The sequence below is a fragment of the Hydra vulgaris genome, chromosome 11 (assembly GCF_038396675.1).
Source record: "Hydra vulgaris chromosome 11, alternate assembly HydraT2T_AEP".
Classification (NCBI taxonomy): domain Eukaryota; kingdom Metazoa; phylum Cnidaria; class Hydrozoa; order Anthoathecata; family Hydridae; genus Hydra; species Hydra vulgaris.
The window spans coordinates 32234305-32259003 of NC_088930.1; the positions used below are offsets into that span (position 1 = coordinate 32234305).

The following is a 24699-nucleotide window of genomic DNA, read 5'->3' on the forward strand; positions in this document are numbered from 1 at the left end:
AGAGCAGGTCCAACTATGTTTACAATGCGTTTTTGCACCTTGTCTAAAAGAGAAAGGGAATCCGAAGTAAGAAAGTGATGAGCTCGATAAAGAGATGCAACCTTAGCAGATGCTAATTTTGCAACTGATTTGATATATGGTTTCCAAGAAAGATTGGAAGTAAGAGTTAATCCTAGAAGATTAGGTGACTCATCGAGTACATCACCGTTCATAAATATAGGAAGATCTAAATTATTGCGATAACGATTGGCTAAAAAAAATTGAGTTTTATCTGAATTAAAGTTCACCAGCCACTGTGAGCCCCATGCTGTAGCAGAAGTGAGATCCTTTTGAAGCTCAAATGCCCCCTCCAAGCAATCAGAGGGTGTTGGTCTTTTATCACGACAAGAAAAAATGGTAGTATCATCAGCAAACAATGCCACCTTGTGATGTGAGAATATCTGGAAGATCGTTAATGTAAATTAAAAAGAGTATAGGGCCAAGGATAGAACCTTGAGGAACCCCTGAAGTTACAGAATAAGAAGAAGAGTGTTGTCCATTGAGGACAACTTTTATGCTACGATTGGAAAGGAAGGATTCAATGATCTTAAAGATGTTGCTGGATACACCATAAGAAGAAAGCTTATGGAGAAGACCAGCATGCCAAACTTTATCAAAAGCATTTGAATTATCAAGAGCGATGGCCTTAACCTCTCCACCTTCATCTAATGCACAATAAAACCTGTCAGTTATTACTGTTAGCAAATCAGCTGTAGAACGAGAAGATCGAAATCCATATTGATGGTCAGAAAGTAAGTTATCTTCTTGACAACTTTACACCTAGGCTCCATTTGCTGTCTCAAAGGAGCTATTATTTCTAGTTTCATTAACCATCACTCATTCTCACTTGAGAATGAGTGGTGGTTAATGAAATTCTCATTTGAATAATCATTCCACAAAATCTTATTTCTTTACTGTGTCTGCCCCTGCATGCATTAAAAACTTTTATTTATCTAGTTTTTTTCCCCACACTTCAACCATTTGAAACCCTCGCTTAATTTCATGTTTTCCTAACTCATACAACCTACCACTTTTAAAGTCTTCTGTAAATTGTTTCCTTGCTTTTTAACTTATTATTATTCTTTAACTTATTATTATTCTTTGTTTTCTAGTAACTCCCAACTTAATAGTTGTTGCTTGAATCTTTGCTGAGAATGAACCAGTTTAAAAAATAATTATAATAGAATATAAAAAAAATTTATAACTAGAATAGGAAAAAAAAAAAAATTATTGTAAAGTTAGCATCTGAAAAATTTCTTTTTCTTTATTTATTTCTTTTACCGTGCTCGCCATTTTCTTACTCCTAATTCCATTCTCTACCTCTATGCTAAGCTTGAACCTCTCTCTTATTGCCATAAAACTGCATCTCTTTCTATTTTCTACAAATACTGTCATGGTCGCTGCTCAAAGGAGCTGTCATCTTTAGTCCCATTAACCAAATCTCATTCTCACTGACTCAGAATTCAGTAAAATTGCATCTTTTTACTGTATCTGTCCTTTCATGCTCTATAAAAATTTTATTCATCAAGTTTTTTTCTTCGCACTTCACTTTGGAACTCTCTCTCTCATCCTCATGTTTTCCTAACTCAAACAAAATTTAACTTTACTCTTTAAATCTAGTAACTTAAAACTTAATAGTGGTTGCTTGCAGTCTTGCTGGGAATGAATTAGAATCATAATAAATGATATAATAAAATTTGATACCCTTGTAGAGTGACATCATTCAAAACTTTCCACAATGTTTTAGAAACATCTAAAATCATTAAAAAAAAAAAAAAAATTACACATTATTTAAGTGAAATGTGTCTTTTACATCTATTAACAATAGAAAGTAAAATAAAACAAACAATAAAACATCTATTAAAAATAAAAATATAAAAATTAAGTTAAAAAAAAAAAAAAAGGTCAAAATGTTCAGCATAAGTAAAATAAAACTTTATTAAACCTTTTTAAATAAAACTAAAAATTCAGTTTAAACTAAGAGTTCGAAACATTTTAATCCCTATAGAACATTCTAAAATATAGGTAGGGTAGTCGCCATCAACTATTTTTATTCCACTTTTTTTTAATTTATTATCTTATATTGATAATTTATTAACAAATAATAAACAAAAGTATTTCGAAGTAATAAAATTACATTCACATCGAGAAACCTATTTAAAAAATGTAAACAAAATAAACAAAAAATACAAATAAAAAGAAGGCATTTTTATATGCTACTTTTTTTAAAAATGAAAATTTTTCTCTTTCCACTCTATTTCAAAAGTACTTTGATTTTAAGGATTTTAGCTAAATATAATTCTTAAGGTTTAAAATTTCTAAATCTAGTTGTTCTGCCTTTCATTTTGTTTTACAATTTCTATTACATTTATTTGGCAAGTAAAAGAATTGATAGAGAAGGAAACAATTGGCTTGATGTTCGAAGGTTCTTTATAAATAATGAACTGTTTAGTTCATTGTTACCTAGCATTTTCTTTATATGTGGGAAATATACTAAAGACTTGATCTGCAGATGTAATATCAACAAATCCAATTTAGCTTTAAATGATTTTACAGAGCTTATCATTTCAACTATAGTTTTGTCTTTTTTCTGCTACTCAAAATTTAAAGAATTCAATTTTTCCATGATGTCTGTGAATTAACCCAAATCAATCAGCCAGCGAAAGTCAGCTAGTTTATCATAATTTTTCCTTTTATCATTTATAAATATTTATATGCCTTCAATTAAACACACAAAGCTGTAAGAACTTTTCCTTTACTGAGCCAACATACTTCAGTATGCAGGATAAGATCAAGTTCTTTATCTTCAGTATCTTCTAAAGGCCTTGAAAAGTTGGTGTTGCAATGGAACTGCTCGAATAGAACTGTTTTTTTTTGTAACGTGTATTTCATAACATGTTCAAAAGGCAATTTTTTACAAAACAGAGCTTCCTGGTAGATAATACATTGCTGGTGCCCCATCGGTGGTTATTACAGACAGCTTTTGCAAAACCATATTTATTGACTTGACATATATTCTGAATTCTGAATTATAAATACCTACACCCCTTGTCTTTCCTTTCATAGGTAATATTTGCAACTTTATCTTCTTTTACTATGAAGTTATTAAATTCCATTCTCACCATAACTTCAAATTATTCGGTATCTGATATACCTGTTGAGTCGTCAAACTGTAGCAAGAAACAGTCATGTATTTCCAAGTCAGTCTCTAACTGAGTTTTTATGTCTGTTTAAATTGCATATATTTTTCTTGTGACGATGTTATTTGATAACTGTAAGTCTTGTATTGCTAAGATCAAGTTTGTTAGATAATCCCATAAAGAAACTATTCCCACCATTTTGAAATGCATCTTTAAACAACTGACCATCAGTAAAAAGTTCCTTCTTTTTAGCAAGCATGTGAGAAATTTTGAAAGAAGCAATGGTGACCTTTTTAGAATTTTCCACATACTTTGTGAAAACAGTCTGTTGTGAAGTTAGATTTAATTTTAATTGATATTTTTTCTTATTCAGATTTAAATGAATAGCTCTCTCCAAAAAAATGAACTTGAATTGTCCAAAAGTGACGTTCAACATTATGTTTTTTTGGCACTGCAACACTACTACTACACAACAAGCAAATGCATTTATTTTTCAAATTAACAAAACAATAAGATTCCTCCCAGTCAGTGTTATATATATATATATATATATATATATATATATATATATATATATATATATACATATATATATGTATATAAATATATATATATATATATATATATACACACACACATATAACTATAGTGTTGACATTGTGTTTTAGAGTGTAAGTTATACTAGTATGTTATATCAACGCAAAAATTTATAATAATAAATTATTATTTGTATTAAGATAACTCGTATTATTTGATGTTTTCTTAAGATCAAATAATACAAGTTTATATAATATAAATTTAACTTTATATTAAATAAATTTAAAAAAATGTTTCTAAATAAATCTGTTGTATGTACCAATGTGTGTACTTATACAAAATGCTGAGAATGGATTATAACTATTACATATAAAAAAACTATTTTAGTCATACTTTAGCAATTTTTGAGCAAAAAAGATATATAACAAAACGATGTTAAAATCATGATTGGAAACTATTTTTTTAATGAATTTTTAAAAAAAAATTATTTATTTAAAGTTATTTAAAAATTTCTTTGAATCATGGTTAACAGACTCACATTATGTTGGTTAGTGAGTTGATATCATCATTACATACAGTATTGGACAAAACATTTGCAACCAACATCGAACAATGCTATAAAGTGGTCCTAATTTTACATGTCTTAAAAACGAAATGAACTATACTACCACAGCAAACAGTTCAGGAGTCTGGAGTCATAGCATGGCATGACATGAGCAATAAGCTGACAGGTGACAGCCCACAGGCAGAATTTTGTTGACAAGTGCCATTTTGCAGTGGACAAAACAAGTGCAACTTTTTTGGTTTGTTTCATTTTCTTAAATCTGGTCCGTGTCATCGTCACGGAAGTTTTTTAATAATTAAAGGAAGTATCCAGAAGTTTCCAGAAGCATGCAGAAGCTTCCAGAAGCTTCCAGAAGTTTCCAGAAAAAGCATCTGGAAGCATCCGGTAGCATCCAGAAATATCCAGAAACATTCAGAAGCATCCAGACGCATCGAAAAGAAGCATCTAGAATCTTCCACAACAGGTTCACACAGGTTCATTTTACTATATAAGAGACATGTAAATCGACATGTAATTCAGTCAGTATATGGAAGTCAATCAGTCAGTATTATCAAGACAGTTTATCGAAGTGAGTTTTATCAAAGTGTTTTATCAAAGAACATCAATACAAGAAGTGAAATACAACAAGTGTTTCATTACATCAATACAGTCCACATCCAACCAAGACGTTGTGTTCCACAGAGCATTATTGTATCATCACAAGGTAAATGTAACACAGTAAGCCTTGAGAAGCGTGATTATTTTTATTATTTTTATGACTTCAAGTGCAAAAATGGCTATCGACAGTCTTGGATTGGAACTAAGAAAGAAAATTATTGGCGATTACATAAGTGTATTGGACCCAACAATCAGACGACGTGCTGTTGAAGTCGGATTGTTTTCTCGACGCCCTGCAAAGAAACCGCTGATTTCACTAAAAAACCAGAAGAAAAGACTCCTGTTTGCTACATCTCATATTGACTGGAATGTGCAGAAACGGCGAACTGTCCTGTTCAGTGATGAACCGAAGTTCAACATCATTGGGAGCGATGGCATTTGCCGTGAACGTCGACTGGCCGGAAAACGTCTCGATTTACGTTACTGCCATAAGACCGTGAAGCATGGTGGAGGCAATGTAATGGTCTGGGGGTGTTTTTCTGCTAACGATGGACCGTTTCATGAATAAAAATATCCTGAAAGATGTTACATTACCTCATGCTGAATGGAATATGCCAATAAAATGGGTTTTTCAGCAAGACAACGATCCAAAACACACTGCAAAAGTAGTCAAGCAGTGGTTTCAAGACAACCAACTATCGGTGATGGATTGGTTGCCTCAATCTCCGGATCTTAACCCCATCGAGAACCTGCGGAAGATTGTCAACCGCAGAATTAATCGTGAAGGTGTTCGTAATAAGGATCAACTGTTTGAACAAATCCAAAAGGCCTGGGCAGCAATTCCACAAAGTTTCATTGATCACCTGATCGAATCTATGCCTCGAAGATGCAAGGCTGTGATCGACAACAAAGGATTCGCCACGAAATATTGATAGCGAAATACAGCTTGGTCAACATTTTGTCGAGTTGCACTTGTTTTGTCCAGAAAGAAATCAACTTTTTTTAATACTTTTGATTAATTTATTAATTTTCGTGTACAAATAATGAACTTTGTGATGAATAAAACTTGCAGAACTTTGTCTCTAAACAGTTACATAGTTATTTCTCTAAATTGAAAAAATGCAGCACGTATATATAAAGAAACTAAATTAGCATTATTTGGTTGCACTTGTTTTGTCTGATACTGTAGGTGATATTTATCATTTTTCTACAGTGTAGGTCAAATCAGTAACAAAAAAGCAAATTTTTGATAAATCATTTTTATTCACTCCCAAAATTACATAAAATTGCATTCAAAAATGTTCATAAAAAAGTTTAGTACAGAGATTGTTATCTAGTACTTTGTGAAGGAACTCTCATGTTTGAATTCTTTCTGGCATAGAGTGAACTAGAGATGCAATGCTGCCAGTCAATTCTGCATTATTTGTCCTTGAGTTAATGTCTTCTATTAACTGTTGTTTGTAATCTTTTTCTTTCTCATGTCAGCTTTAATAATTGACCTCAAATTCTCAAAAAAGATCATGTCTGGGCTATTGCCTGACCATGGTAAAATGTCAATACCTTTAGAAGTCAGATACTGGGCAACTCAACGCCCTTATGGCAAGGTGCTCCATCATGCATAAAAAGTCTCCAATGCCCTGCAATCCTTTCTTTGCAGCTCACTTCTTTAACTGTGGAACAAGATGCTTCTCCAACACATTCTTGTACTGGTCCTGCCTCATTGTACCTTGTACAACATTCAACTTACCTGTGCCAAAAATGCTTATTAGACTCCATATCATAACCTGCGTTGGGTGCTTAACATGCTGAACAATATAGTCTTCTCTTGTTTTCTCCCTAACTTGTTGTTTTACATACTGCACTTGCAGTTCAGAACATTGAATAATACTCTCATCACTGAAAACAACTCTTCCCCAATGTTCCTTAGTCCAGGAGCAAAAGTGCTTTTCTTAGTCGAGATGCTTAGTTTTCATGCGAGGAATTAGTTTCTGCTTCTCAATGGACAACAAGCTTTAAACCCCATTTCAAACAATTTTCTTCTAACTGTACTGTCGCTCATAAAAATATTGTGCTTCTCCGATGTACGAACCAATCAAATATTATTTAACATGCTTTTTGTGGTTTATTTTTAATTTATTGACATATGTGGAAAAACGTAGTGATTGTATGTGATTTAAATTAATTTCATTAACACTGTTTATCAAATCATAGAAAGTGACAGAGTCATAATTTTCCGTGGTTACGCTGGCAATAATCTTCTTTTTTTTTCTTCTTGCATATGTAAAAAGTAGACAAGGACTAAACTGCATACATCAACTAAACAAAAACAAAAAAAAAAACATACAATAAAAGTGACTTACTTCTAACTAATGTAATATTAAATGCAAAAGCCTGCACACCACAACCAAGCTTCGTGCATGCTGCAACAGAACAATTATAAATTGAATCTGGATATTGAATAAGATTGTTAATTTCTGCATTAAAAGTATTGTTGTCTACTTTCTTTGAAAAACTATAATCAGAGCTGTTACACCAATAAATATAATTTACTATTATTCCATTTCTCAATGAACTTTCAACTTCAGTCCATGATAATTTTAGATTTGTAAAGTTGACTGTTGCAACAGTAAAATTACGTGGGCAACCACTTGGAACTAAAGAATATTTAAATTAATATACAAAATGATAATTTCTTATGAACATATGATGATAATTTTACAGGCATAATTTCTGTGGTATTAAAAAAACAGAAACATTTAAATCTTACATAGTTTAATATTTACTATATGAAAGCACCATTAGATAAACATTCACGTTATCATACTGAAATAGGTTGCTACAATATCTACTATAGCGAAAATGCTGACTTTTTATGCGGTTTGTTCAGAAACTTAAGAAAAAAACTAAACAGGAAAAAAATTTATTTTTGCTTAAACCCAAACTCAGTCGATAAATGCAACTAAGTCCTCACGGCTCTATAAATCAGAATGATATCAGACTGCATACTTATATAATAAAAAACTTTAAAATAAATCTCAGTATGGTGTGGTAAAGGCAGGAGAAGCTCATTAACCTTGGATTATAATCTTCCTAGTGATGATTTTATATAAAAATCTGCAGATTGAACTATATAAAGCAGATATAGAGGTAAATATAATGCAGGTAAATAGTAAGTATATATAAAGCAGATAAGAGTGTTAGTGGGATGATCAGTCAATGTAGGTTTAATGCAAGGAAACAGCAAAAAGATTTTTTAAATGGCAGATATTATTTGATACAATTATTGCTGATCAAATTCTTTTGAGTTGAATTCAAAGAAAGAGTGTCTGGCGCAGGTATTTTAGTAGAAGAAGAATGAATAAATTATGTAGTTTAGAGTAAACAAGCAATAAAAGAATGATGGTACTAAAACTAGCTTATGGAAAGTTGGAAAGAGACATAAATAGGCATGTTGCTACAGTCACAGATAAAGTTTTAAAAGAGAAAATGGTAGGCAAGGGTCTAAAAAACATTGAAATGTTTTTAGAACTTTAATGTGGTATTAGTCTGTAATAGGTGCTTTAAAAAAAATCAACAGAAGGTAACTTACTAAAAAAAAAATATAGAATATAAAAATATAGAATATATGAGTAAGTATAGCATAAGATGAACATGAAGCACAAATACAACATGAAGCTTACATTACACAGCACAATCTAGTTATTTGTCATATGATTTTATTAGAAAATCTGTGCAAAACCTTGAAATTGAAAGAACATGAAGTAGTTAAGCATTTTGAAAATCGCATTCAAGCGAAGGTAGAAATCATCTGACAAAAAAGATTACTTAAATTATCTGATAAAGTATGCAGAAGAACAAAGGGTCCTCAATCATAAAGAAATGCGTTGATGGAATGCAGAAGTTGGTAAGTAATAAAAGAAAAGAGAAAATATAAAAAAAGACTTCCTTCTTTTGTTAAAGTTTTTTTTTAACAAATGGAAAGTTCTGTCTAAAAGGTTTTGAGTCAGTTAATGATAAGAACTCTTCTATACAAATGATTTTTGCTTGAATGCAGAGACAGACAGAAGAAGAATAAATACAAGAAGTATATTCAGTGTTTAAAAAAATGCAATGGTACTAATAATGCAATGGTATTTATCAGAATATTAGACTTAAATGGTTTCTACCTTAAGTTTTAGGGGGCTTTTTTCGTCTTGCTGTTGTTAATCAACCCCTAAAACAAGAAAAAAAAGTTTTTGCGTAGCGCAGTTTTGCGCTACGCAAAAACTTTTATCTTTTAGAATATTCAAATTATCTTTTGATGTTGTTAACGTGACAATTCTTCAGAAGAAATAAAGTCGTAAGTAAAAGCATTTAACCGCAATTGTAAACTAATAGAATTTTTGTTAAAGAAACAGTTTGTTTAATAATTTTTTTTGTTGTTAAAAATTAGTTAAAAAAAATAAAGTGTTTTAAGTTTTATCTTAAGGAATTGAATATATAAATTCCTTTTAAATATAAAAATTATTTTTTGTCAGAATAGGATAAAAAATGCACAATTTATTTTGATGTAAATATTTTATTAATAAGATATTTTGTTTATTGTTAATTCAATAACATAAAGTTTTAATGACGTTCGTTTAATTTATGAAAATAAATTATGATCACAAATATGTTATCGGTAACTAATAAATAATAAAAAGAAACTCTTTATTGTTTAAAAACATTATTAAAAAGAGTTCACAAAATAAATAAGAAAAAATTTATTAACAGTTAATAAAATGACCAATAACCAACTGTAAAATTATAAGAAAATAAACAAATATTATTTTACGTTTTATGAAAAAAATATTTTTTCCAAAATAAAATTTAGCTCATATTTGAAAAAAATAATAAAAATGACTTTTTCAAATAGGAACTTAGATTTTATTTGTAACTTTTGTTATAGTGAGAAAAAAAAAACTGTTTGTATGATTTTTAACGCGTTAATAAAATAACTTAAATTACAATGCGGTACTTGAAAATACGCTAGTGACGCAATATAACTTCTAACAATATATAACTTCTACTGCATATAACTTCTAACAAAATATATTTGCTGAGTTGAGTTACTTTGAAATGCGTTATGCGCTTTCGTTATGCAGCAAAATCTTGTAACAAGGCCTGCATACATATATACATATATATATATATATATATATATATATATATATATATATATATATATATATATATATATTTATATATATACATAACACATATACATATGTTGTTGTCATATGAAAAGCATATGCACAACAAAAACATGATACTTTTAATTGATAATTCTTGTGTATTATTAGAATTTAATCCATCACAATAGTTACTCATAGCAACAATATGGAATTTAAATTATTTTTGTTTTTAATACAAAAATCTTGCAACATTACTAAAATAGCACTGCTGATGATTCTTTGAAAGGCCTCTAGTGCTAAAAGTTTAATTATTTACATAAATATAAAAATACTTTGTATTAATGTATTTTTTGGAAATTAAAAAATATTTTTAATAGCAAATATTTTGAGAAAAAAAAATTTGCTTTTGTTTATTGGTTTGACTATCTTTTACTTTTTATATATATAGATATATATATATATATATATATATATATATATATATATATATATATATATATATATATATATATATAAATATATATATAAATATATATATATATATAAATTTGACATATTTATAATTGATTATATTTTTTTGTAGATTAGAGGTATTAATACACACTAGAGGTCATTTAAAAGTTTGAACCCTTCTTCATTCATATACAAGATGTCAGAAAGGATGGATGACTGGAACCCACCTGAATCATGGAAGAGAATAACTTGCATCATGATGATTCGTGCCGGCCATCAAAATAAGGATATTATGACTGCTGCCTAATGCTCGCTGAACACAGTAAAAACAATCAGGTATGAACTAGAGACTTGCAATGGTGACTATGAGGATGTAGTAAGAAGAAAGATCCCTAGCAGACGGTCTGATTGCGTTCGTACAGCAGAATTCCTCGCAAGTCTGCAGGGACATGTGTTGAAGAACCCTGGCATTGGAATTCGGGCTTTGTCACGTGAAATGAATGTTGCATCCTCTACTATGAAGCTTGCACTCAATGAAGACCTTCGCTACTACTCATACAAGCATCCAGAGGCAACAACAAATTGATTTTGTTGCTACTCTTTTAAGTTTTAAATTTATTAATTTTATTTTTCTCTGTTCTTTTTCTATACATAATTAAGACATTTTCATAAATTTAACATAAAGATCCTGATTCTATTTTGGAGTATTTAAATTTTTTCTATTATTTATGGTGCTTGTCCTAATGAAACATTTTCATTAGCAAAACAATTTTTGTATTTTGATGCGGCTCTTTCACTGAAATAGCTAAGGTGTTTAATTATCTCTAATTGTTTAAGTTTATAATAACAATATTGATAAACCAATGAACAGCATCTGTTCTGTGTTTCAGATGATCTGGTATAACACAGTAACTTTAACTAACAAGCTCTTTATCTTTTAGAAAATAAACAACAAAGGCATGTAAAGTTGCTTAATTGCTATTCCAGTGAAAACCTTGCAGTGCACATAGTTTATTTTTGGTCACTATTTTAAGTTGGTCACTTTTATTTAAACTTTATATAAACAAAAAATTTCAAGAATATACCTAAAAGTTTAACCATAACCTAAAAGCAGATCAATAGAGAGTAGGATTACATCTTCAGAAAATGTAAAAAAATATTTTTGTTTGATGACATTTTTGTGATGGTAAAAGAGTTTTTTGTTGCATCAATTTAAAAAAAACCATTAAAACTTTTTAAAGTTTTATAGCTAATTTAAAAAATTTCCTAAAATTTAAAAATATTAAACTTCCTAAATTTTAAAAAATAAACTAGTTATAAATTTTTAAAAATACGGTTTTTTATTCTGAATCAAATGGTAATATTTATACTTTATTATGTTGTAAAATAAGGAAGTTATTTAAAACTAAAAAAGAACATATTCTTCTTAAGTCCTTTGATAGTTATTAATAATAATTGATTATTTGTTGCAAAAAGTAACCAATATGTGTTTACTTCTGTCAGTAACAAAAAAATAATGATCTGTGATACTACATCCTCTTTAAATCCCCTTTTATTTCTTTAAAAAGAACACAGTTTCTCTCTTTTAACATACTAATACTAACCTTAGCTCCTGCAAACTGATATAAAAAATAAAAAACCATCACTGCCAACAAAATGCCAAACAACAACAACGAAGAAGTTGTTGAAAATGCTTTAAAACTTTATCAAAAGCAAGGAATATCATTAAGAAAGTGTTCATTCAAGTTCAATATACCAAAATCAATATCGATTGACAGAAATAAAAGTAAAAACTCAGTTCAATATGGAAGCAGAAAGCCAACAGCTTTATCAGTTAAAACTGAAAAGTTATTGATTCATTTAATTCAATGTTTTAGCAATTGAGGTTATGGTTTGACACAGGCCAATATAATTTCTATTGTTCAATATTATAGGAAAAACACAAAACAAGAGCATTTATTCAAAAATGTCAAATGTTCATTCTTTAAACTCTTTAAACCTATCATATCGTACTTCATTTTCTGACTCACCCTATCATTGCAATATTTACTACTAACCTAAGGCTGACTGGGACTCTTTTTGTGATTTTCTTTGTGACGGTCCTTGGGCTGATGTCTTTTCCCTCTCAGCTGAAAAATGTGCCTCCTAAATAACCTCCTAGATTCAGGCAGGAATGGATGATTTTATTCCTTCTCATTGGTTCCAAGTCAAGCCTCATTCTACTCTATAGTTTTCACCCTCCTTGTGCAGCTGCTATATCTAATCATAATCATTTTTTTCATCTTTTTCAAAAGAACAACTCTTTTGAGAACAAACAACTATTTATTATTGCAAGAAATCAATGTAAAAAAGGTAATGTCAGATGCTAAGCTTCATTATTCTCAGTTCACTAAATCTTGTATCTTATCTCAGAAATTAGGCTCTAGAAACTTTAAGAAAATCTTCAACAGCGTTGTTAACAAAGGAAGGTCCAACATTCCATCTCTCATTCATGGGACCAATCTTATTACCTCTCCCAAGAATAAGTCTGAACTATTTGCAAAGAACTTTTAATCTAATTCAACTCTCAAATCTTATGGCCATTCTCTTCCTTCCATTCCAATCAAAAAGATTAACCCATTGTTAGACATTCAAATCACTCCAGCTTCTGTTACTAATGTCATATCTCAATTAAACTCTTCAACGGCTTGTGGTCCAGACAACATTCCTGTCACAGTCTTACAAAATTGTTCTCCAGAACTCTCTTCAATTTTCTCTAAAATTATTTAATAAGTGCTTGACTGAGTCTTGTTTTTCTGCCTGCTGGAAAATGTCATCTGTTGTTCCAATTTTCAAAAACTCCAGTGAACATTCTGAACCCTCCTATTATTGTCCAATCAGTCTTCTTTCTGTTATTAGCAAAGTCTTTGAGTCTTTGATAAACAAATTTCTCACATCCCATCTTGAGTCAAACAACTTGCTGTCAGGTAATCAATACGGTTTTCGATCCTCTCACTTTACTGCTGCTGACTTAATAACTGCTGTGATTGAAAGATTTTATTGTGCATTAGATGGAGGCAGAGAGGCTTGGGCTATTGTTCTTGACATATCAAAGACTTTCGACAAAGTTTAGCATGTTGGTCTTCTTCATAAGTTTGTTTCATATAGTGTATCTGGGAAAGTTTTTGAGATAATCAAATTATTTCTTTCTAACCGCTTTATTGAAGTTATCCTTGAAGGTCAACACTCTTCTTTATTTCCAGTAACTTCTGGGGTACCTCAAGGTTCTATCCTTGGTCCTATTTTGTTTCTTATCTACATTAATGATCTTCCTGACAAACTTACATTTAAAGTAGCTCTTTTTGCTGATGACTCAACTTTACACTCCTGTCTTGACAATAAGTCTTCTCTTTTCAATTGCTTAGAACAGGCAGCCGATCTTGAATCTGATATCAATTCTGTAACAGATTGGGGCTCATAGTGGCTAGTAAATCTTAACTCCAACAAAGCTCAGTTATTTACTGCAAACAACTATCACAGTACTGTCGACATTCCTATAATGATGAATGGCAACCCTCTCACTGAGTCCTCTTCTTTACGTTTTTTTGGAATACCATTTAATACTGACTTTTTATGGAAACCATATATACATCTGCTAAGGTTGCTTCTCTTTATTGTGCTCGCCATTTTCTCTCTCCTGATTCCATTCTACCTCTACAAATCTCTTATTCGTCCCTGTATGGAACATTGTTGTCATATTTGGGCCGGTTCTTATAATGATGCTCTTTCTTTTCTAGACAAGATCCAAAGATACATTGTAAACATAGTTGAATCCGCTCTATCTGCTTAGCTTGAGCCTCTTTCCCATCACTGTAAAGTCGCTGTAAATAATATCATGGCGCTGCTCAAAAGAGCTATCATCTCTAGTTCCATCATAAAAAACTCATTCTCGCTTGACTAGTCATTCATCAAAGTCTCATTCTTTTACTGTATCTGTCCCTGCATGCTCCAAAAACTTTTATTTGTCTAGCTTTTTTACCCGCACTTTTGGAACCCTCTCCCATCTTCATGTTTATATATCAGAAACATTTGAAGATTCACCACAAGAGCACCACAATCATCGACAATCAGCAATTGACTATATCGTTGACTGCACAGCATTCATCAAATGTTTCAACACTAATGTCAAATATTTCAGTTGAATATTATAACAAAACACACATTTCAATTAAAATTAATTTAGATCTGAAATAAAAACATTGCAACAAAGAAATGACTCTGATAAGCATATCCACAAATCTAAAAGAAACATTAAAAAAATTAAAGGAGAAGCTTAAACTGAAAGCAAAGCAATAGAGAAAGTTCGAGCAATTGACAAAAAACAAAATGAAAAAAAGGCAGAAGATGCAAGCATACCAAGTAAACAGGAAAAAGTAACTCAGTGTAAAAAGTGCAAAGCACATTTTCATGATTCAATGTGAAAACAATTTGTGTCTAACATGAGTAATAGATATATATATTTTTCTTTTTGTTAGTTTTCATATATAAATTGGTTTTCTCCATTTTTTTTGTTTTTTCATTGATTATAATGGTGACCAACTTCTGTTAAAAAAAATTTAGATCAGGTCAGATATTGTTTCTTTTAAAATTAATATTAAGAAATAAATATTATATATAGAACTAAAACTTGTTTTTTTTTTTTTTTTTTATTTGTACATTCGCTATTTTCAATGTATGTACCTATGTACTTATGTATAAATAAAATCTTACCATCTTCATCAGTTTGATAAAAAAGCACTTGCCCATACACATAAAAACCAAATTCATTTTTCACACCTGCAGAAAATTTGTACAAAGTGTAACCTTGTAGTGAAGATACAACAGCTACATAGTTTGTAACAGGATATAAATTGATTACATCATTTGGATCTTTGCATTTAATTACAAAATCTGTATTTAAATTCTGAACTTGAATGAAAGAGCTTATGGTAACATTGACTGAATATCTGTTGATGCTTACAATGTTTTTAACCACCAAACCTTTAATTATATATTCAAAAATATAACAATTCTAGGCAAAAAATAAAAAAAGGGCATAACAAATAAGTTGTAATAAAAAATAGTACACAAATCAAACAAATCTTGTCATCAGAGCTAATTTTATAGTTCAAACTTTTTAAAATTTGAAAATAGATTGACTGTAAATTGTAATAAATATATTTTTCGTTAATCTTTCTTTAAGTAATTGGCTTTTTTGTTTTTTCCAAATTCTTTTTTACTTTTAAAAATATTCAAAAAACAAAAACAACAGAACCTCTTAATATTGACGTTATTATATACTATTTTACTATAAATCTTTTTAAAAAAATTTTTTCCTATTTAAATTTTTTCTCTCATTACAGAATTTTTCTCTCATTACCAAAATGAGAACATGGCTGAAATTTTAAGTTATAAATATTATAATCAACTTGTTTTCAGTGCAGCAGCAAAACAAGTTGATTATAAAAAACATTTGAGAAAACAACGTTTATTATAAAGTTATTTTATAAAAAATATTCAAGAAAACAGCAGGTTGATTATAAAAAAGTTGATTATAAAAAACATTCAAGACAACAACAATAAAGTCTATTAATACTGATGATGTAATGAGACAGATCATGGCTGGAATTTTAGGTTATAAATATTTAATTTTTAAATTTAATAATTTAACTTTTTGTTTAATTAAATTCTAGCAAATTATCAGACTTCAAAGAGTGTGCATGAACTGCATTTTTCAACTTAGTTTCTCCGCGCAGCGGCCTTGCTCGGCAAGGTTCGTGTTTCGGAGTTAAAGGGTTGAGAGAGGGTTGCACCACAAATAACAACTAAAAAAAATGAAAAAAATGAAAAACACAACAAAAAAAAAAGAGTAGCCTCCTCAACTGTAGTGGACCCCCTTGGGCCTTGGCAAGGTAAATAATCTTAAAAAAAAAAATTTAATTTTATCAATATTCAAAAATTGATTATAAACCATAATAATAGTCTTTATGGTTAACCATATGCAATTTAAATATTTTAAATTTCTGAATAAAAATAAATTTAAAATTTTTTTAAAATTTAGATTAATAAAATTAGAACTGAAAATATTAAAAATGTGATACTTTTAGCATTGATTTACTTGCATTTCTTTAACTTAACCCCTTATTAAAGATGATGAAAACTGACAGTTTAAAAACCATGTTTTCTTCTATAAAACTTCCGCAAACTGTTTTAAAACAAATGATCAATTTTAAAATATTAATAAAAAGGATTAAATGCACTTGCAAAATCTTAAAAATTTACATAATACATGTAATACAATTTACTTTTAAAATAACTTTTATAAATAAATTTTTAAAAATAACAATACTAGTTACAATAAACATAAGAATGTTAAACTGTTGCAGGTGGTTTTAAAGTGATAAAAGTGATCAAAATGGTCAAAAGTTGAACAACAGATCTATCATTTATGAACACTGAAGCTCCTATAACTTCTGTGTTAAAATCTAAGAAAATTAATTCACATTTATTTAATCACTATTAAGGTATCTGAAGCATCTAATATAGACTAAATTTGTATTATAATTCTTCTGATTTTGCAAAAAACTACACTTTTTTATTTCAAGACAGTGTTGTAATTGAAGGAAGAAGCAGAAAACTTCTACAAGTCAAATGCTGTCTGCTGAGTCAATGTTTAAATACTGTTAAAAATCAATCTGAAGATAATGCTTGTGTACCTCACTTTTAAAATAAAGGAGCTAATGCAAAACTAACATCCCAATGATTTTTGATATCAACCACTATTAATGGAACAACCTATTGTGCAAATACAATAAACTTTACTGCATGATTTCTAAATTCATTAAGGAGAATGATTATTTTATGAAAAAGTTTAGGCATTCATATTATCCAATGTGATTCTGGCCAGGATACCAGGATAATATTTGTTACACCTTTAAAGACCGCTGGTACAAATATAAAAACTCCTTTCAATACAAAAGTAAAGCTAATACTACAGAACTTTCTAAACATATCTTGAAAATAAAAAAAAAGGGACTTTCAAATCCTATTCTTTCGTAGAAGATTATTGATAGGACAGAATCATTTAAACTTGGAGGAAAGCTGTGTAACCTTTGTTTAACCAAATAACACCATATATTATTATGTCATCTTTGAAACTATTGAACAAATAAAATGAACTAAATCAAATGTCGCCATGAAAATAAATTTGTTATCTGCAACTTTAAGGTCATCTAAGCAAACACTGTATTGTATTTTTGTATATAATTTTGTTGTTGTTATGGTTTTTTGTAACATCTGATGATCGCATAAAGCGTAAACCTCCAAGTTATATTTCAAATTTAATTGTAGTAATTTTATTATTAATCTAATATATATATATATGTATATAAAGGGTGTTTTTTTTAAAGGTATAGAACTTTAAATTGCAATAAAACAACGATGGATTATTCGATTGACAAGAATTTTTTTTTATTAGAAAAATCTTGTGGCATTTTTATTTTAAATATAATTTCTGGCATATGACCGCCACGGCTGGCTTGGATGTAGTCCAATCTGGACGCCCAATTTTCGATGACTTTTTCCAACATTTGTGGCCGTATATCGGCAATAACACGGCGAATGTTGTCTTCCAAATGGTCAAGCGTTTGTGGCTTATCCGCATAGACCAATGACTTTACATAGCCCCACAGAAAGTAGTCTAGCGGTGTTAAATCACAAGATCTTGGAGGCCAATTCACAGGTCCAAAACGTGAAATTAGGCGGTCACCAAACGTGTCTTTCAATAAATCGATTGTGGCACGAGCTGTGTGACATGTTGCGCCGTCTTGTTGAAACCACAGCTCCTGGACATCATGGTTGTTCAATTCAGGAATGAAAAAGTTTGTAATCATGGCTCTATACCTATCACCATTGACTGTAACGTTCTGACCATCATCATTTTTGAAGAAGTACGGACCAATGATTCCACCAGCCCATAAAGCGCACCAAACAGTCATTTTTTCTGGATGTAACGGTGTTTTGACATACACTTGAGGATTATCTTCACTTCAAATGCGGCAGTTTTGTTTGTTGACGTAACCATTCAACCAGAAGTGCGCATTATCGCTAAAGAAAATTCGCTTATGAAAATCTAATTGTAGGTAGATGACAATAAATTATACTTCTAATGTATTGTTATTCAAATTACATTTCCATGTAAAATTATTTCTTGCAAAGTACAGGACTATATTTTTTTATGCTTAACCAATTAAACTACAAATATAAATATTTAGCTGATTTGTTATTAATTTATCTCATATATTATCTCTTTTTTAACAAGAAAATAAAACTCAAACTCTGGAACATAAATTTTTATTTTAAATAGTCAAACATTTGACTATTTAAAATAAAAATTTATCAAAACTTTTGAATCAAATTTCAAATTTGAAAATTTTATTTTTTCATTTTTAAATTTAACACCTTAAAAATAACTTAATTTTTAGTCATTTTCTTTCACTAGAACTAAAACCATATATGAAAAACTTACAAGCTACAAAATCTAGAATGGAAAATAGAAGCTACAAAATCTAGAATGGAAAATGCAAGACTAAATAAGGAATTTTCAGCCTAAATTTCAAGGCCACAATTCTATTGAACTGTTTAGAGTTGAGAGTTCAAAGTTTTAATTTTTTCATGTTTCATTGATTTTCATTCTTATATTTTATAAGGGGTAGCTGAAAAATTTGCATTTTTTTCTACTTTATTTTGTTAACTTTCCAAGAAAAGATCTTTAATATATTTATCATTGTGAATATCATAGCAGAAACATGGAGTTAACATTATTTTTGCTTCCTATAAAAAAATACTAATGTATCAGATACTATTTATTTCAGAATAAACTACACTAATTTAAATTAATATTAACTAATTAGTTTAACTAAGTAACTTAATTAACTAAAATAAACACTGAACCAACAACAGCCAAAAGTTGATACTGATATTTTACAAACAATTCCTTTAATAATTTTCAAAAACTTTTTGAACATAATTTTTAATCTTCTTATTTATAAATACTGATAAAAGAGTTGAACCTGACAAATGAGTTGTCAAAAATTTCCATTTTTGGAAATTATAAACTATGCACTAAAGGTATAGAGTTAAATAAGAGAAGAGTCAACTGTTTCATTTAGATGATACCTATTGCATTATTTAAAAGTTAAATGTAAGTTTAAAAAATTTATGCAGAAAAAGTTTTTTTGTTAATTCATATCAATCATATCCCATTAAAAATTATATAGTATAAACTTACCAATTACAACAAGAGTAAAAGCTAGAACATTTACATTTTGCAATATTTTGAAATTATCGCCATACTTTCCAATAAAATATAAAAGGTAAGCAGGATGTGCTGACTGTATTGAAAGATATGAATCCTTTTGATGGACATAAAATGATCTATCACCAGCATAATCTGTTGGTGAAAAATTGTCAAGTCTAATAACCATACTTCTAAGACGAAGATACTTGTTATCATTGGCAGATTGAAAAGAAACTGCTCCTTGAAATACTATATCTAAAAAGATATCTAAAATAAATAAATATCTAAAAAGTTTTTTGATGATAATTATTCAGATAAAACTCTTGGAAATATTTAAAGTAAAGTATTTAAAGTATTTAAAATATTTGCTTAAAATAAACTTTACAAAAAAAAAATAAGATCTAATAATGATAAAACTAAAAACTGTTTAATAAACTTTAATCATACAAAAATAGTTATCTTATATCTTCTAATACCTTTTTTTTTTTTTTAAACTTTTAATATCTTTAATATTATTTTTAACAAAGTCCTTAATAATATCAAAACACTTGAAAAACAAAATACAAACACCAAACATTTCTCTTCATTAAAACTTTTTATTCTTAAAAATAAATCTAATATATATTCAACAACTGCTTTCTAAATACACAATATTTCAAACAAATTGTAATAAAATAATTATTAATTAACAAATTGTAATAGAATAATGGTAACAAAGTTAAGCTTTTATTCTAATAACCCCTCTAGAAGTTATTAAGAGTATCACTTTGAGCTTAGATTTTAGAGATAAACAGAAAATTTCTGTTGCCATCCTTCTTTAATAAACTGAGATAGATGTAAACTTGTTTGGTGTTTGTTGCATAAATCAAAGATTTTACTGACTCTACTTGTGATTTGGCTAGATCATGTTGACATAACTTTTCAAAATACTTTAAGTATATAATTGCTCTCTAATTATAGAAAAAACTTCGTAGGAAATATCAAAAAATTGTGATAAAAAAAGTGATACCTTAAAATGCAAGACACAAATTAAATTAAAAGTTTAAATAAGTTTTCACAAACATAAAATAAGGTCATAATATTAAATTAAGTTTAAATTAGCATTAAGTCTAACCTAAAACATTTTTATTTCACCCAAACAATACATACAATAATAAAAAATAATTTTTTTTAAAAACACTTAAAATGAACAAAGATATATAACAAATATGTCACCAAACAAAAACTTACAAAAAAAAAAATTAACTACAATATAAAAAATATGCATGAACAATGTTTGCACACTTTTTATGATATTATCCAAATATAATTAAAGCACGGTGTTCAGATTTTTTAATTATGTCTCAAGATCCAAAGTACTGAAAAAAAACTTTACGAAGTTTCAAAGACTTAAATGGATTATATTTTAAATGGCAAAAATTTTTACATATTCTTGATTCTTGATAAATTTCTTTCTAATAGAGAAGGGGACAGCAAAATTTGTTTATATTGTGGTAATTAAAAATATTTAAAAATATTTTTAATTACCACAATATAAACAATTTTTGGTTTGACTAAAAGAATTATAATCAAATATTAAAGTTCTAAAACAGGAATGGTATGTGGTAATGAAATTACGTATGAAACAAAACAGAATAATTATGTTTTAAAAATATTTTATTTACCAGTAAAGTGTTTCAAAAGTGCCCCATGCAAATTCAAAGCTACCCCAAGTTAAGCAGATTTGAAAACTTAAATAAAAGTTCTAACTTTATTTTAAACAATTTATACAAATTAAGCAGTTTCTTTCCGTAATGATAATTTCAATTGTTCAGAAAGAAAAAAGTTGTAAAATAAAAACAAATTTATTTTATAATAAAAAGTTTAAATATTCGAAGCTGCCTTTCTCTCCTAATAATAAAACTAAAAACAAAAAAATAATAATAAAAAAGAAAACAAACAAACAAAAGAAAACACCTATGAAATAGATGATCTATGAAATAGAATTTATAAAAAATTGTTTTTGAGCTAAATCAAATAATGTTAAATCTTCTTTGATTTTTTTTTCTTTAGGTAATACAAAATACCTGGTTACTTTAAAAAATTAAAATTGTAATAATTATTATACCAAAAACTGCTAAATAAATTTCTTATATATATATATATATATATATACATATATATATATATATATATATATATATATATATATATATATATATATATATATATATATATATATATACATATATATATATATATATATATATATACATATATATATATACATATATATATATATATATATATATATATATATATATATATATATATATATATATATATATATATATATATATATATATATATATATATATATATATATATATATATATATATACATATATATATATATATATATATATATATATATACAGTGGTGTGAAAATTATTAAGACCATTGTTGAAAAAGTAAATTTTTTGAATATTTCCTTTAAAGACACGCACACAATGTCATAAAATGGGCATAGTTCAGTATTTTGTGGATGCTCCTCTAGCTGCAATAAGTTTTTCAACCCTCTTAGGCATTCCATCAATCAGTCTTGGACACATGTCTTGTATTTCTGGATCATGTGTCCAAACCTCTATGAGCGCCTCAATCAATGCGACTTTTGTTGTTGGTTTTCTGTCGGCAATTCTCTTTTTGACTATCATCCACAAGTTTTCTATCGGGTTCATATCAGGTGAATTACCAGTCCATGGTAGGATAGGAACATTATTACGATTCAAAAAGTTTGTAACAGAGAGTGCCCGATGACACGGTGCACCGTCTTGTTGGAAGATGAAATCACCATCAGGAAAATGAATTGGAAGTTGAGGTAGAAGGCTTTTCTCTAATATGTTGATGTATTGATGTTGATTCATTCTGCCTTCAACAATTCTAAGGGCTCCTACACCATGGGAACTTATCATTGACCATATCATTACTGAGGTAGGATGCTTGACGGTCTTTACCAGACATTGCGGATGAAATTCTTCCCCAGAACGACGGCGCACGTACTGACATTTATCATCGAGTATCTCGAACATAGACTCGTCACTAAAGCAAACCTAAAAATACAAACACACTGTAAAAGCCTTGAGCTTACATTAGATTAACATCCTGTAATCACTGGTTACATGTTCAATTCATTTTGAATTCATGCAATAAACATAGCCATTGCTACAATGTTCGATACATAAAACAATTGCACTAGTGGGTAATGATATTAAACATCATTATTATATGAAAAAATATGTTACATTTTGCTTCAACTTAAAGTACATGATTGTAAGCTCTTATATAAAAAATGGTAAAGGGTAAAATACCTTTCTCCATTGTTCTGTGGTCCAATCTTTGTGATCCATGGCCCATTGCAGCCGTCGCATTTGTTGAGCATTGGTCAAGAGCGGTTTTTTGCGCGGTCGACGTGCTACAAATCCATCTTGTATCAGCCATCTCCGAACACAACTTGTTGAGACATTGATCTGGTGCTCCTGCAGCACACCCTGGAGCTGCTTGCTGGTCATTCTTCTGTTTTTTCGAACGTTTGCAAGCAGAACCCTTCTTGCACGTGGCGTCATGACTGGTTTTCGTCCTGAAGTGGAACGTCTTGGAGAGGATGTAAAACCAAAGTCCAATCGTTTCTTGATGGTAAAAACTGCTGTTTTACTTAGTCCACATCTCTTGGCAATTTCCCGTTGTGAAAATGTTTCCAACTTTAATAATGCTTCAACTTTGCCTCGCTTTCTGGGACTAGGGTCAGCAACTTTACCCATATTTTGAAAATATAATATAATCTGACAAAAAAAAATGCTTAAATAATCAAAATCACATATTTAAAATCAGAAAAATATTAAACTGTATCACTAACAACAGCAATAATCTAACAAAAATCACTTATAGTTCGTTTGAACCATACATATTCACTTGTCTGCAACTTACATTTCACAAGGCAAAATATACCAAATGTTTACTAAAACACATAACTCTACAATAAAAGTTAATAAATTAAAATTAAAATTAATAATTTCAATACTCAGCCACACCCACAGCACGTTTATAATAAAATAAAGTAGTGCTGCAACTTTTTTAGAATCTAAAAAGTGGTATAAACTAAAAAAAAAGCTTTTTTTCTTGGTGGTCTTAATATTTTTCACACCACTGTATATATATATATATTATAAACATATATTAGGGTAATAACTATTATCATTATTTTTTGTTACGAAAACTGAAACCCTTTACATTAGAGGAACAATTGTAGGTAGATGACAGTAGCAACATCAATTTTTTTAAAAATTGAAAAAAGTTCCCCCACCTTTTTATTTTTTTTGTGCACACATCACACATTTTGACTATCGGTTTCAATTTCACACTGACTTTTTGTATGACGTTCTATACTGCTTTTAAGCACATTCCAGTCAGCTGTTTCCATTTGTTTATAAACAAAACATTTACAGATGGTTGTTAGTTTAGTAGTTTGTTAATAGATGTTGTTTATTATCTTTGTTCTGATTCCAGCTATACCGTGTGAAGTGTGAACTCGTTTGAATGTTTTTGTTTTCAGTGCAAGATTGTCAATAAAATGTCTTATAGAAATTCCAGCAACAGTGTAAAGTCAAACAGGTATATTTGGATGAAGAATCTACCCTCCTTTTCTAAACAGAAAAGGGATCCAAGTATTTCATCTGTTGAAAAGCTATCCAATCTCACATAGATGCCGACAAACTGTCAAATTCTTGGAAACTTCACTTTTCTGTTCAACAGCAAAAAACGGCGACTGGATCGAATCAAAATTATGATTACAGATATAGAATTGCTCTGGAGGGAAATTCTAGACTTTCCACAATTATCCAGCGCACTCATCAGAAAGAAGC

General features: G+C 29.0%; 1 protein-coding gene across 1 annotated transcript in view; it reads right to left on the reverse strand.

Moving 5' to 3' along the window:
• Window positions 1-24699, reverse strand: part of LOC105846609 (uncharacterized) — a 133045-nt gene that overhangs the window by 24092 nt on the left and 84254 nt on the right. Inside the window, exons 10-13 of the mRNA XM_065810787.1 lie at window positions 19792-20055; window positions 15234-15503; window positions 7239-7532; window positions 1744-1792 (exon numbers count right to left, since the gene is read on the reverse strand). Coding sequence (XP_065666859.1) covers window positions 1744-1792; window positions 7239-7532; window positions 15234-15503; window positions 19792-20055 — 877 coding nt within the window. The remainder of the gene's footprint in view (window positions 1-1743; window positions 1793-7238; window positions 7533-15233; window positions 15504-19791; window positions 20056-24699) is intronic.